Source organism: Larimichthys crocea, chromosome XXIII (assembly GCF_000972845.2).
Source record: "Larimichthys crocea isolate SSNF chromosome XXIII, L_crocea_2.0, whole genome shotgun sequence".
Taxonomy (NCBI): Eukaryota; Metazoa; Chordata; class Actinopteri; family Sciaenidae; genus Larimichthys; species Larimichthys crocea.
Window position 1 is genome coordinate 12,269,559 of NC_040033.1, and position 16,124 is coordinate 12,285,682.

Below are 16,124 nucleotides of genomic sequence, written 5' to 3' on the forward strand. Positions count from 1 at the left end.
TTATTCCTCTCTCCTATAGCGTCCATTGCGATTACACGGTCAATTATGCAAATTGGGTGACGACTTCTAACAACTTTTAGAACAGCCAATAGCTACTTTGAGCATCTAGCATAGTCTGAGACTTTTCTTTTAATTTAGTTGCGTTCGCCGAGTTGCTCCACTTTATTAAGTTTTGGTAATAACACTATTTTATTTATCCATGCAATGATTCAAAATTACGTTTTAGACTAAATGAAATTGTCAGACACTGTCACATTAGCCAACTGCAAACAGCATCGTCAGCTCGTTCGGTTTCACAGTGAAGGCCTTCAGCTACCACGCTCACATTAAACTGCATTTATTGTACAGCACCATCAGGAAGTGATGGTTTTATATCTGCAGTAGTTTATTGTCTCAAAAAATTGCTCACCACTGCAAATAAACACAGCAAAACATTGAACATTATGTTTGGCCAGGATCTCAGATACTGATATAACAGGTAAAACTGGTGCATTCCTCAAAGCCACTTGTGTGTGTGTGTGTGTGTGTGTGTGTGTGTGTGTGTGTGCGTGTATTTACTTTACTTGTTTATTTGCTCATGTATTTAAATAAGAATAATGCACATTAATTAACACAGGCACTTGAATCCATCATTTAAGTATGCCAGATTTAGTCGTGCAGCCTTATCTTCATTTGTAGTCACTGGCAGGTTGATGGCATATGAGAAAACAGACAAAAGCTCATAAGCAGAGACAAATAAAAAAAGCAAACGCATAACAATATGAGCACAAACAAAACCACTTAAGAACAGACAAACAGTAAAACACCGACATAATCACTACTCCAGATTATGACAGCACAGTTGATTGTGTGTTTTAGGGCTCAGAGATGTGATGTTCCTTAGCTCTTGTCCTATCATATGACTTGCACACCTGTGATCTATGCCTGCTTTACATCCTCCCCCATCCATCTAATGTGGCATGTTGATGATTTAGCAGCACACCGGCGGATTGGATTTAACTGTACAGTTCACGCTCTCTGTCTGAAGTTTCAGCCTTTTAAGGAGGGCAGAGTGTCATTGATCAGAGAGAGAGACAGTGTGGAAACATTATAGTGAGACCTGATGAGTGTGGTGAGAGTGTAGCGTGACGTGCCGAGGGATCAGCATCAATAATGACAACCGAAGAAAATCAAGCTGAGCCTCAGTTTTCTGTTTCCCTTAGAAGTTTGATGTCCCCCCTCCTGTTGTTGTCTACAAAGTGTGGCAGCTTCCAAACCCACCCCTCGCTCCCTCCCATCCTCATGCTGCTATGAAAGTGCGTCATTCCTGTGTAAAGGCTACACCAAAGAGACATTTCCATTTGATAGTTAGTATTTCACCTTTAGTTTGGTTAACCATTTTCCATATCCCCACAAGCGCTTTCTTATGAGGGCAAAACCTTAATTTAACCACTGCTTCCTTCTTGGCACTTTGTCAACTTGTGCTCTAATTCACTGCTTCTTGTGACCTTCCAACTGGCATTTACAGAGGAAATCTACCTGCACAAAAGGCTTTGTCACAGTGGTTAATGAGCACACGGTGAAGGACATCTTGATCATTAAGCCTTTGGACCTAAGCATGTAGATAATGGCATCTATTGATGTTGGTGAGATAATGACGGGGCCATATGTGGTGTGGTCTTAAGCTTTTTTTTTTTTTTACCAGATGTGTTGACTTAAATGAGTCAGTGTTAAGATGTAAAATATGGGTTGTTAAAGCTGTCAGCTACAGTACTGCTGAATATTCATGCTGCACTGTGTAGGGCGACATTAAGGTTAATAAGTTATTTTTGAGCTGTAGTCAACAGCAGTGTTTTTACGGCATTGTGCAGAGTTTGCGATGAAGAAAACGTTTTGTTTGATTGACGCTTTTTTACCATTTTGTCATTCTAGGGTCAGTGTGGACTACAGCTATCATCCTCAAGTGAAAAACTCCTTACACTGACATCATGATGCGACTGTCTAATGATGGACATCTCTCCCATCTATTAATACTTGTGATAGCTGGCCCATACTCTTCCTTGCTTTCGTGGTTTTTTCCCCCCTCTGAGAGTTTGTTTGCGAGATGTATATGTTGTTGTGCTTCATCAAAAAAACAGCCTGTTCTCCCTCAAGGGGAAAATACACTGGATCACACAGAAGGAAATGCAATTACCGCCTCCCAGCAGATTCCTAATCACCGAGCTTAGACGTTAAAAGTTAGCCTCTTTAATGCGTTGAATTTCAAAGACACAGCACAAACCATTTGATTTACTCACTCCCATCTTCACAGGATGTAAATAAGCTTATTAACCAGTCATTTTGAATATGTGCATCGCATGACCTCAAGAGGTACCACTGACTCGAAAGATACACCAGCGAAATTAATATATTTACAGTGAATCTGTTTATTTAACTCTATTTTTTTTTTTAAAGTGTGCGTGTGCACCCTATGTTTGACAAACATATCAAACTTCCTCCAAAACCGGCGCTTGGAGCGAATTAACTTGAGGTTTGCTGTTGATGCATCATATTTCTTCATGCATGCAGGAGCTTGCAACATGTCATTATCTGTTTCTATGCAAGTGTGTACAGCGCATGTAATATAGATCTAAGTGCTGAATCACTGCATTTCAAGTGTGGTGTCTCCTAATTGTACCGCAGACTAATAAAGTCTTCTTCGGGACTCCAACTGGGAATCAAATGTCCAATTAGAGCCCTTACCCGTAGGCCCTGCTCCAGTAGACAAAAAGTACTGAAGTAGTGCATTCCAGAGTTAGGCTGAAGTTTGTGCCTGTACATGGCCTTAATAGATCCAGAGACACAAGTTGCCCCAGGCTAAGGTGCGCAGGTTGATTCTGAAAGTGTCTCAAAGTCTCAGGCGTCTTTATTTTTGAGGGGACTAACTGTCAGGGTGGACGAGTCCATTCAGCTCTCGCTGAAACACAATCCTTCAGACTCAGAAGAAAGAAAGGGCGGCAAACGGGGGGGAGAAAGATAGAGTCGAGACAGGAAGATACTGTAGGCCTACATCTGTTTGCTTGGTCTAGCAGAGACACGATCACATCGGATGCCTGCAGGCTCTGTCTCTGACTTTGCTCCTCTGTTGTTCCAGTTTACCCTTGGGAGACGCGCTCTGAGAGACGGAGACTCAGGCAGGCGCACACACGCACGGACACATACATAAACACCCAAACACACACCGCATCCATTTCTGTGTTAAAACAGCTGCCGTTAACCAAACCCATCTCTCCTATCTCATTAATGCCATAACTCTCCGCTATTGTGCCTGTCTCTGGCGTTAACGGGACAAATTACAAAGGCCAGGACACTCAACAGACACACGTAGGACGCACACACACACACACACGCACGCGCTCGGGTAATTAATTGGTTCCAGTGGAGCCAAGAGCTAATTTACTATCCCTCCTGCCACATTTTTTCAGATACAGGAAGACGACTCATCTGAAGGCAGCTTCCTTATGGCTCCCTCCCCATCTGCAGGTTTTTTTTTTTTTCACGTGTGTCAAAGTATATGAGTGTATGCTTTGTTTTTTTTTTTTTCCTGCCAAAGAGGTGGTTGTTGTTGTTTTTCAGGCATATAATTACTGAGCTGTAGGAGTTGGCAGCCTGTTAGGCTTGTTATCTTGGATATGTTGATTGCAAGAAACATGTGGGAAGACTGATTATAGTACTCGTCTCCCTACCCCCTGCCTTCCTTTGGGTTTGACCGAGTGGGACTTTTGTCAGCAGAGGACCAGAGTTTAAAAAAGAAAAAAAAAGTGAGCAAATGAGATTTCTGGCATGCAGATTATACCTAGTTCACCAACTTTAAGCAATCAACTCCTTCAGTAAAGTAAAAGAATCACACGCTTTGAGCAGAGCTCCATGTGTGAGAAATACTAAGTTAGCATGTTTGTCCTTAAGTGCTTAAAGAGTAATTATATATCACTGAAAGAGAATACATTATGTAGAAAACTGGAAACTTACATTGAAACCAAACTCTTTACATTTAACCATACCAATCCATCATACTTTTCTATTGTTGCTGTCGCATGAAAAGCATTGAATTTGCTAAAACTGCTAGGGGGAAGCAAAAGATGAGATAACATGTGATGACCTTTTAAGCTCATAGGGTGAACCTGATAGCTAGAAAGCCCGATAGAAACCGAGACACGCGAGTCCAATATTCACTCTCCTTATAGTTCTGCTTTTGGTCTTTGCTCTTGGGTTAAATGGTGCATTCACCAACTAGTCGCAAACTTCATCACTGCCAATTTGTGCTGGGCACGTAGCATTTTATTTCTGGGTTTTAACTTTTTTGCTGAAAAGAAAAATAAAAGCTTGCTGTGGCTCCAAAAACAACAAAAAACACGACGAGACGGAATCAAAACATTGAAGTGAAGTTATGGGCTGAAACCTAAAAAGCAGCAGACATGAGCAATAATTTGCATAATCAGTGACCCCGTTTGCATTACACGTAGCTCTTAACTAGTGCAGCCTTTAATTTGACAAAAAACACTTCGATGAGTGCCCGAGTAAATGTACTTTTTGAACTTTCCAGCTTTGCTAGAGAAGATGCAACACTACACACAGTTCAGAGCTCTGTACATTTACCACAAGAGTAACCATAGAGACTCGACCTCCCCTGCAGTGAAATCTATCTGTGAGAGATTTCATCCATCATTCCTCCAGTCATATCCTGTCACAGCTAAAGCTGATATGATTGATTACGATATTAGTAATTGGATGATTCAAAACTGCAGTATTCAATGCAGCTCCACTCACTGGTTTCCACATTCTCAGCTGAACGTGAGGAATATACCCTTGGGTGACTGCAATTTTCTTTTTCATTTAGAGCCTGGTTAGCATCAAGGTAGCATTTCATTCTCCGGTGTCCTTTTGAAAGTATAGATCAATGAGCTGATCTTGTGGTTAGTAGTTACCCTTGATATTGGCAGAGCAGCGAGCGCCCTCACTTTCAGTTCTTCGCCTCAGCGGTGCAGTGGGTAGGTGTGTTTGTGTGAATGGCAAGTCAGTTTTAGACTCGTCTCTCTGCACAGCTGTAGACTGTGATAGTGTAATTTTGCGCCCAGCGAGACAGTCGCCTACCCGTTAGCCAAGCATGTAATTAAAGCTTTAAAAATGTCACCATCCCTCAGTGGTGGGCTTTATGCCCCTTATCGCTGCAGTCCCAGGTGAGTGTGCATGTGCCGGTACGAGTGCACAGGTTTAATATTTGTGTTTTCGGCACGTGAGGCGAGTTATTTTGTTGCAGAGCTTGATCAGGTGTCAGACGACACCACTCTTCTCATGTGGATCGGCCTTGATAATACACCGCATGGAGAACAAAAGCTTTGAAGTGCAAGATATCTTTGATGGCAGTATTTTACCCAAGCAGTTAAACATTGAGAAAATGACAGAAAACTGATCTCAGGCATGCAAATCAGTTTAGGGGTTTTGGGGCCTGTGTTCATCTTTGGTGCTACCTGTTAAATCAAAGTCATCGATGACACTGGCATTGAAGAAGCACCTTGTAACTTTATATAAGGGAGCTGGCAGCAACTTTACACTTGCTTTCCTGTCAGAGAGGTAACCTTGTAGTACCTTGCTGAGGTTGTTAGGGAAATATCAACTGACGGTGAGATGTAGTTGTGGGACAGCGGTGACAAACTCAGTTTCTTTTCTGAGATTTAAGCCACTCCAGAGCTGCAAGGTTGTTGTGACAATTTCCTCCCTGTGAACTGCGCTTTCTTGACACTGAGAGCAGCTCAGACAGTAGCCTGAGGGTCTGGACTACGTGTCAGAGCTGCCGTCTCAACAGACGATCAGTACCTGGGTCAGCCACAGGACTTTGTCACAAAGTTGACAGACGCTGTGTTATAAAGAAGAAGAAGAAGAAGAAGAGATGCTTTATTAAAATCTTTTTTCACTCAGTTATATTTACATGCATTGTAACCCTGAAACTCAACCACACACACACAAACAAAGGGCTCATAGACATGCAATATGGACAGAGATGGGCAGCCCTGCGAGCACTCTCCGGTTCCCAAGCCAAGTCTCTATGGACTGAGCTACTGCCGCCCCGATAAAGACATCTCTCAGCAGCTGCAGCCCTGGTCGTAGAGGTAAAGACAGCTTGTGGAATAATGTTAACTGGCACTGAAAGGCAGAGAGTGTGCTGTCCAATATTTGCGTTCTTGCCCGAGAGCTTGATGAGACGATTGTCTGTTCATTTAGAAGTTGATGTGGAAGCTGTCAAATTCATGAGCTGACGATAACAAGGATGAGAAGTGAAGTGTAACAAAAGCTGCTACTTCTGGTGCTGAGGTGTGTGTGTGTGGATGCAGAATTGGAGCAAACACAGCCTGGTTTCTCTACATCCTCTGATGTTTTTATATAGAAGTGTCAGCATAAATACCTACGAGGTCTAACACCTCACTGTATCTCCGATGCCTACCTCCATTTCTTGATCAAATGTTGATCTAAAGTGACTTAAAAGTCACATGAATTCAGATCTGAATGTTCACACTGAGGTTGTAAAACATCCTTGGGACCACTGTCAAGACAACAAAATACAAATATGAGTCACATATGAGCAGAAGAATCAGATTTGGACCACTTTTGTCTGCAGTGTGAACGTAGCCTAGAGCTCAGTAATTAACAGATTATATCTTGGTTGTTTCATCTGTAAAAAAGAATGACAAATTGCCATTTTACGTTTTTGCGTGGGACTATTCCTTGGTCGGGAACAGTTATTTCCTGGTATCTCAGCTGGTTGTCTTGTAGCTGCTCTTGTAAAAAAAACACAAAAACATTGTTTTTCTGGTTTTGTTCTAATAAATCAGACAAGATATGTCTGAGCTTTAGAGGAGCTGGTAAGCACATTCTGTTGCCTGTTTCCCCTGTTTCTGCTTCATGCTAAGCTAAATCAGCGAGCTGCAGATTTAACAAAAAAAAAAAAAAAGAGCATATTTATTTAAGTCCAACTTTTCCTTTAAGAGGAACGAGGCACAGTTCCTAAAAGAAACGAATAAAAATGAAAAGATTACTCAGTGTTTCTATTTTCAAAGTATCCTTGTCTAAAGCCGAGAAGAAACCAACCACCCTCCGAAATGATTAATTCTCCGTAATTATGAAGTCGGCTGTGTAGGCTACAAGTCCTGACTCTGCCTTACCTTGACCTAAATCTGGAAGTGAACAATTTTAAAAGCCCTGCTCTGTATTCAAAGGGCTAACCTGAGAGAATTTGTATAATAGTTGCAAGTCACAGGTCGTACTGATCTACCTTCAGCAATCATGCAGGCAAGCGAGACAGGTCCAGGTCATGCTGGTGATCTAGTGCCGCATGAGAGCTTTCACACGAATGTTTCTCCCTTTTTTCAGGCATGATGTCACTTTCTTTTTTCTTTTTCTGCCACATATTGCATGTTGTTGAAGCTTTTCCACGTCTGGAGTTGTGTTGTGTGCACACACACGCAGACTGCATTCAGGCACGTGGTAATGCATCAGCACAAGTGCTAGAGGCTAAGCGAGTTGAGTAAAAATAACAGCAGGATTTGGGAACCTCTGGAGAGTTAGGGTGGGACTCGGATGAAATTGCTGGGTGTGTTTTTAAAGCAAGACAGTGCAGAGAGAGTCGGTGTGTGCGTGTGTGTTTCTGTGGCAAAAGTGTGTGATGTGCGTCCCAGATTTAGCTGGACCAAAGCTTTGGTTGTGGTCATACGAGTCATCAGGGTTGGTCAAAAAAAAAAAAGAAAGCCTTTCAGCTCAGTACAGTACACAGACTCTGGTGTGTTTAAGATTCATTGTGTTTTTCAGTATGTAGAAAAAAAATAGAAGAATACCAGAGGGGCTGAGGTGTGCACAACCATTACTCAGGAGCAGAGGAGGGTGACATTTTCTTAAATTGACCCCAAGACTATTTAAAAGTTTCAGCAGAAGCTTTGTGGAACAAACTATGAGTAAGTTCCTGCAGTGTTAGTTTCAGTCCACCACCAGAGAAGCTGCTGTCCTGCTGCTCCCCAGCGTGTTCTGTGTCTCATCAGCTGGGTCCCTTCCCTGAAAGCAGAGAAAACACAGAAAATCACAGCTCTCCATTCGGGCGGTCGGAAATCAAACACCAGATTGGAATCTCGGAGCGTCATTCCGGCAGGAGGAAACTGATCCACTATTTGTTCGGTTTAATGTTAATACTAATAAAGAGTTGTTTGTGGAACACGATGGAATTCAACCTCAGATTCAGATTGTGTGCAGGCAAAGATAACACTAAAGAAAAGAGCACGTGTGAACATAGGAAAGACAAAGAGCGATTTTCCAGCACAAAGACTTTCTTTGTCGTGCATCCACTTGGGCTTTAAGGTTGAACTGAAATTGGAAAGCTCAGCATTTTTTTTTTTGTGCAAGGACGTATAAATTATAAGGATTCTGTGGCTATTGTGCATATATTTCCATTTTTCAGCATGGACCTGTTTTTGGACATACCTGTGTGAAGCTTCAAGCCTCTTGGTGGGTGTGTGTCCCATATGGCAGCAGTTGCTAGGAGACTGTGGTTTACACAATAAGAACAAATACAATAAAAATAAAAAAAGAGACACAAAACATACAAACACAGCAAAGTACAAGTCATAGAAAGCTGAGTAAACATGGTTTTCCACTTCTTCAAAATTCCCACCAAGTCCACCAAATTCGACATTTGGGAAGTTTGTTTGTCCTAGAGAGCTAGGCAAACTATCTTCCGCTCAAAAACTGTAAGCTTGAGGCTTAACTTGCTAACATTAGCACTGATTCTCACCAGATGTTAGTCTTTGTTTCTAAAATAGGTCATTACAAACTTTTTAAATTCATGCATGAAAAAAAAAATTCATACTCAATGGAGGGCACTAATGTAGGGGGCGCTGTCACTGCAGAAAAAATGTATTAAACATCTCTGTTTGGACCAAATAAGTTCAAGCATACATGAACATCAAGGTGACAGTATATACTAATTTCATAAGAAACAATTGTTTTAAGTCCAGTTTGACTGAAATGATTCATAATAAAATATAATAATTGTCCAAAATATATCATAAGAAGGAGGGAATAAGATTTTTTTATTCAGGCAGGTCCAATAATGGAGCTCAAAACAGAAAATGGATGAGCAAACAGGCACTAAATAAAATCTGTAACAGTTGTAAAGTAAAGTAAAATATATTGCACATAATACATAATGACATCCTCACACAGGCCCCAGTGTGCGTCATTCTTTCTCTCCTCCACAGCAGCAGAATGACTTATTCGATCCGAATGCAGAGGAATATCGTACAGAGTAAGAAAGCTGGAGTGTGAAATGCATTCAGCAGGGAGAGAGAGAGAGAAACTGCACATGTGCACATTTGATTTGGGCTTCAAAAGCCACACTGTGCAGCTCAGATAAGGTTCAAAACAAGCAAGTCATTAGATCCAAGTGTGCTTTTCATTCCCACTCTTGGAGAGACACAAACATTTCTTCGTACTGAATTAATCTGCCCTCTGATCTGGGGGGTCATGGAGTGGAAAGGGCCCCGCTGTGCGGTGATGAGCCTTTGATGGCGGTATCATCACTCTGTCATTCTCTCTGTCAACCTCCTCTGAGATCCCATGAGACGCCCGCTGGACTGAGCTACCAGTGAAACAGTGAGGGAAAAGGTCAGTGAAAGGTAGGGACAGAAAGGGGCACGATAGAAGTTTGAGGAATCCGACAGTGGCAAAAAAGCCAGGAAAGAAGAAAAGCCAGTCAGCTGGCCACTCGGTCTGTCAATCATTTTGAGTTTTATGCAGTCTTTCACTCACTCATGTGCCTCACCAGTCTCTCTGTCAGTCAGTCACCTAGTTCGTTATTTTGTCAGATAGTTTGTCATTCAGCCCTGCAGACTGACAGCAAGCCAGTCGATCTTCTAGTCCGTCGGTCACTCACAGTCGCAGTGAATAAGTTGTTCACTTGCCAGTCGGTAAGTAAGTTAGACTTTGAATTTGTCACCGTTTTGTTCTTTGATTTATCAATAATTTGGTTCAATCATTCAGTCTGACATTCAGAAAATCAGATCAGTCAGCAAAGGCAAAGTAAAGAGCAAATGTGCACTTTGGTCTAAACACCAAAATCACAGATACCAAGTGGCAGACAGAGACAAAGAATAACAAACATAAACTGGCAATAAACCGTCTGATGGACAGAGTGATAAACAGGCCATCGTATCTAAACACACACACACACACACATAAATGCATAAAGGCAGCTTTGTATTGTCTTTGTGTGCTCTGGTCTAAAGCAAAGTCTGGGTTGATTTTACTGGTGTGTGTCCTGTCTGGCCTGAGAGAGAGCAAGCGAAAGAGAGAAGCATCTATCAGCACTGTGTTGTGACCCCGATCTCACACTCCCCCGTCTGTGTTTGGACAGATGGATCATCACTGCAGCACTCACATTTGACAAACGTGTTTGTATGTGAGCCTGTCTGTGTGTGTGTGTGTGTGTGTGTGTGTGTGTGTGTGTGTGTGTGTGTGTGTGTGTCTGTATATGAATGTATGTGTCAGCGTGACAAATACAAAGCCGGCGTTTTATGCGGGAGCCTGTTCATTATGTATAGTGTAATTCAACCATCATGAAGTCCCCTTCAGACAAAATCAATACTGGTGTTAATATGATCCTCTCTGCACTCGTTACCGCAGGAAGACTTCAATTGATTAGTTAGCTGACACCTCAACTCCCAAAATGCAAGGATGCAGAGGAGTGAGTGTGTGTACGTGTCTGTGTGCAATACTTTCTATACGCAGCTGAATATGCCATTATGCAACTTATCAAGTAAGTAAGCAGCTATTCAGTACTACTGCTCAGTGCATTTTTCCTGCAAGTGGCCTACAAGTGCATTCTTTTCTTCTTTCTGTCCTTAATTGTCGGGTTTGAGAGGACGTCAGCACCAAAATTAGACAAGCAGCACAATATTTCAGGAGGAATAATATGCATTTCATATCATCTAAGTGACGATAAAGGTCTCCATTCAAATCAGGGACTTGGGTGATTGTGATGGTTGGGTGATGTCTGAAACACAGAATTCATGTTTAGGGAGTATTGTAGGCATGCTCCTGCCAGGCTTCATTTTGTCTGCCTCACCTCTGATATTTGCTCTTGGAACACATACACTTGAACACATACAGCATGGTAAACCATCCCCAGTGTGTCTCTGCTTCTTTTCTTTTTCCTGCCACTGTTTGTTCCTCTCTGATGTCGGCCTGTTCCGTGTTCACAGACTGTGGCTACAAACCTTTGTAGAAGTGATCACACGACACGCGATTGTTTCCAGTATTCAGATCTTTTCATTAAGTAAAAGTAATAATACCAGGCCGTGCAAATACTCCGATACAAACTTCAGTAAATGTACTTAGTTACATTCCACCACTTGTGTGGAATAGTTTGCGTGTGAGGATTTGATGGTGAACACATCTTAGAGTTATACAGACAGTTAAGAGTGATCCGTTTTGATCATTAGGACTGACTCAGTGGATTATCGTAATGTTAAAAGATAAAACGCCGCACGAAATCTAACGCTGCAAAAGCGTAGAATCAGCTGCTTTGTACTGGAAAATTGCGAGTGATTACAGTTTTACCTCCTACTGATGGCTGTAGATCTTCTTGTGTATGTCTTGTATTTATGGTAACTTATATTTCTTTTGTTAAGTCACATGGCCGATTGACCAACTGTGTTTAGGAGAAGCAGAATCAAACCTGAGATGCCACCCTGATAAAGTGGAGATAGCCAAAACGCGTGGGTAATAAAGCATGCTGATGATGCTCACATTGGTATGTGTCAAAATTCAACAAAAGAATTTGAAGGAAGCAAAAGGGAAGAAATTACACTGTATTATCTGCTCCGTTCATTCAAATGTCAACATCGTTTACCCTATGTTTAGTTTTTTGTTGGCTGTAGGGCTCCCTGTGTTTAGTGCCCTGAATGCACAAGTATGATATCCATCACCGGGTCCCAGGGTGCTTTTAGCATGTGTGTGTGTGTGTGTGTGTGTGTGCTGTGAATACACTGTACTGTAGGTGTGTTTTTGTGTGTCCGTATTCGTAGAGGTGTGAAAGAGAGACAGAGAAAGAAGTAGGAGTGGGAGCATAAGGAGGAGGAGGAGGAGGAGGTATTGCGGAGGCTTGTACTCATGCCCTGGAGATGATTTAGAGTTTAGACCACCGAACTGCACAGAAAGCTCTTCCAGTTTTCTCCCACAGGACCCGTCGGTGGCTTGTGGTGAGTTAAAGAGAAAATAGGATCCACCAGAGATCACTTTAGGGAAATGAAACAACAGTTCAAATGGTTTGGTTTTAAATCAAGTCACGGCTGTCTGTCTGCTCTGTTACTTAAAAGGCATGATGCAAATGCACATGTGCCCATAAATCAGGTTAGATGTGTCATGCGCATTTTTTTTATTTTTATAAATATTTACAGTATTTTAGATTTAAGAGTTTGTAATTGCTTCACCATGTGATGAAAGGTTTTCATTAGGGTTCATTTTCATGCAAAAAAAGAGAGATAGAAATATTTTGAGATTCATTAGATCCAGATGTAGAAAGTACAATGAGGGTGGATTTCTTATAGTAGTGCTATAGTAGATTATTTTTAATGATCTGGTTTTAATATTTGTATTACATACAAGCAACTCAATACACATTTCTGTCGCTATTTTGTTGGTGGTTGTAATGCGCGACAAAGAGAATGTGCTGAAGCCACGCCCACTCGTGGGAGCAGTCAGGCAGCAATTTTGAAGCGACTGAAACGTGTCAGATGAGTTCAGAAAATGACATGACTAACTTTGAAACAATCTGAGTGAGATGAATTAATCTCTATCTCTCTGCTCGGGGTGCAGGAGTATGCTCAGGGTGGCCTCAATGTGTCATCGAGCCACCCTTTAGGTCCGCCCAAAAAAATCCTTGACTGAAAACTGATGAAAAACTGTTTTAACCTCCAACTCCACATTTCAGTAATACATCATTCAAAGTCTTTTCACACATTTTTGGCAACTATTTTCCAATGTATTTTGAAAAAAAATATCAGAATTGCCGTTACACAAATCGGCTCTGCAAGTGTTTTATGTGGAAGGAAATATGAAACACATTTGTGTGTGCTTCGGTGAATAATCCTAAATAATGAATGCAAGTGTAACTTTTGTTTGTTTACTAGAAATCTCAGCAGGGCGCCTTTAATATTAAATTGAACTACAACAAAGGGTTTAAAAATTTTCTGAATTAGTGAGTGATAACTGACAATAACAACAACTGTTCACATAGTCACTTGTTTTTTAAATAGTGTTACAAAATGAACATGAGATGGAGAAACTTTGTTTTCTGAACATGCACAAATGTGTGTATTTGTGTGTGTGTGTGTCCTTGTGTGTGCAGGCGGGTATGAGCTGACAGGAGATTGTGTGCAGGGCTGTTACAGAAGGAGGGAGGTTAACAAAGAGCACACAACTCACCAGTGTGCTCCTGCTCCTGTCAGCCAGCCCTCTGTGTGTGTGTGTGTGTGTGTGTGTGTGTGTGTGTGTGTGTGTGTGTGTGTGTCTCACAGTGTCCACAGCCCTTTCACACATTCACACACAATTCAATAATCTAATTTCATACATCCAAGTTCACATCTGTGCCCAACAGATTATGAAATATTTCCCCTAAGTGAATGCGAACATTAAAGTTTATGACTGTATAAAAAATGACAAGAAGAATGTCCTGGAGACTACCTGGGGGAAATGACTTGCTCACTCACCGTTGGAACTGGTAAAATGGCTTTTTGGTAAGGGGAAAAAAAAAACATTAAAGACTGTCAAGAAAACTAGCAGACAAAGAAAAGTGACATGTAAAACGACAGGCTGACTAAAGAAACTGCGAAAAGAGTACAGAGGCTGACGCGTGAACCGTCAAGGCGAAAAGGAAAAGAAACAGAGGCAACCGGCGCTGGCTGTCACTTGCTTTTTCTGCCGTGGCTGACAGGTGTTTTACATTACTCCGTGGGTTAGGGAAAAGCACATATCCTTGCCGCCTGTGCATTTATACACTGGACTTTGAATGAATTCCATATAGGCCTCAAGGTCACAGAGCTTATTCGTGCACACTAAAGGCAGGGTAAACTTTCCATCGAAGGAGAAAATGAAATAAGACCACGGCACTCACAGAATTAGGGTTTTTCGTTTGAAAGCAGGAGTAGAGAGGTCCCTTATGTTTTACCCCAGAGCTACTCCGAGCTTTACAGCACTAGGGGGGATTCATACTTCAGAGAGAAGTGGAGATGAGGTTGGTCTGAGGAGAGAAAATGTTCACTATTTCTTTCTTAGCTCTTTTTTTTTTTTTTTTTTTTTGCAGTGTGCTGCCTTCCCATAACAAATGTAATATTAATAGTTTTTGCTTATTTGCAACCTACCATTCACACTAAATCAACTCTGTCATGGAGGGAGGATTGTTCTGTTCTTGCTCTACAGAGCATCGTTTCTTCTTTCACCACTGACTGGACAGATGAAAAGCCTATTTCACATACCATAAAATAATAAGAATTCTCCACGGGTTACAGCTACACAGCACACTGCCTGTCCTGAAAGCTTTAGAGAAGCAAATGCTTACCCTTACTTGCACATAAGAGCTAACATCTTTAGTGTCTTTACTCCACCACACACACCGCTCAAAATGTGGTGTACAGAGGTTTATTCTTCTGTTGCACGCAGCGTGAATCATTATTTATAATAGCATCACATCAGTGATTAAAATGTAATGATGTAGATGGCCCTAGACTGATGATCAATTCACCCCCACATAGAAAAGAAATCCTAACCACTTGGGATTTAAAAACTGCTTTCTGGGAGGCATGAATCTGCCATAAGCATTATATAATAATCACGTGCAGCAATTCGAGTGTTTGATTGTGAATAAAAACATATGAAGTTCGGAGAAGCTATAGGATGTAATTGGTCCATGAGGAGTGCTGTGCAGTGCATATATCAGTCACATATGCAAACAACAACTCTTAGTAATGAATAACACATGAATGAACGTACACAGCACACGTTCAGTCGCCCTTCATCGTTGCATACAACGAAGCTCCTCCACAGTGGGACCTGGCGTGCACAAAGGGCACATCATTTCACATATTAGAGGACACACACACACACGCGTACACACACTCGAGGTGTGTGAGTTAATGGAAAGCCATGTCTGATTCATGTCAGAGGTGAGAGGTTGGCTGTCTGCGAGGAGCACACAGGCTCAGCAAAAACTCCTCACACTTTACCCAATCTGTCACACTCTCCTCCCTGCACCTCTCACCTTCGCGTTGACTTTTATCTAAGGATTTATTTTCCTGTTTTTCATCTTCTGGAGGGAATCCTTGGAGATTGCAGAGGTGCTACACTATATCAAGCATAAAACTTATATAAAATAAGTCTTTGTTTAAACCTAAATTCCTCTTTTTTTGTCCTTTCAGGTGTGTCTCTCCTATGCTCTTGGCCCCTGAGGCCTGAGGAGAAGTGAGCCAAGCCCAGGCCCTAATGGGACGCCCTGTCACTCAGCATGCACTGCTGCTCCTGCAGTGCATGCTGGTCCTGCGGCCTGGAGGCGTGGCCAGTAGGAGAGGTCCGGTGCTGCTGCCTGAATCGCCCTGTTACAAGACAGAGCATCCGCTCATCCCACATTCAGGTAAGTGTTCGGAGAAACACGCATAAACGTGCACACACTGCAGGGCGAGATGATGGATTGGACTCATTAAGTTTTTTATATACCTTTGTAATCATGTGAACATTTCTGTACGCTGTAGTTAGTTATTTATATCCTCCTATTTCTACATCCATTTCACCGTCGTGCCCTTCTTTCACTCTTCACAAGCTTATATATAGTTATCGACATTTTCTTGTTTTGTTTTGCTGTTACTGTTGCTAGGCGACAAACACTATTGGACTTATGTCATCAGCTCTTAGTCGTCAGCAAAGTGATGATCAAATTAAAATAGTACAGTAAAGTACTTTGACATTTTTATTAGGCATCTAGTTAGCAATTGCCTTTTTGAGGGGATGTCTGATAGTTTCCACATGGCTGCAAACGAGATATTGACCGTAATGTTGGGATTGTTATCAGGTCTACT

At 41.8% G+C, this 16,124-nt stretch overlaps 1 protein-coding gene across 2 annotated transcripts in view; it reads left to right on the top strand.

Moving 5' to 3' along the window:
- The window catches only part of sema5a (sema domain, seven thrombospondin repeats (type 1 and type 1-like), transmembrane domain (TM) and short cytoplasmic domain, (semaphorin) 5A), a 117,188-nt gene that overhangs the window by 15,910 nt on the left and 85,154 nt on the right, over positions 1–16,124 (top strand). For both annotated transcript variants that reach the window (XR_003461587.1, XM_027274323.1), the window contains exon 2: positions 15,471–15,682. Coding sequence is in view for 1 of the 2 variants with exons in the window: in XM_027274323.1 (XP_027130124.1) it covers positions 15,535–15,682 (148 nt within the window). In the remaining variant the exon portion in view is untranslated. The remainder of the gene's footprint in view (positions 1–15,470; positions 15,683–16,124) is intronic.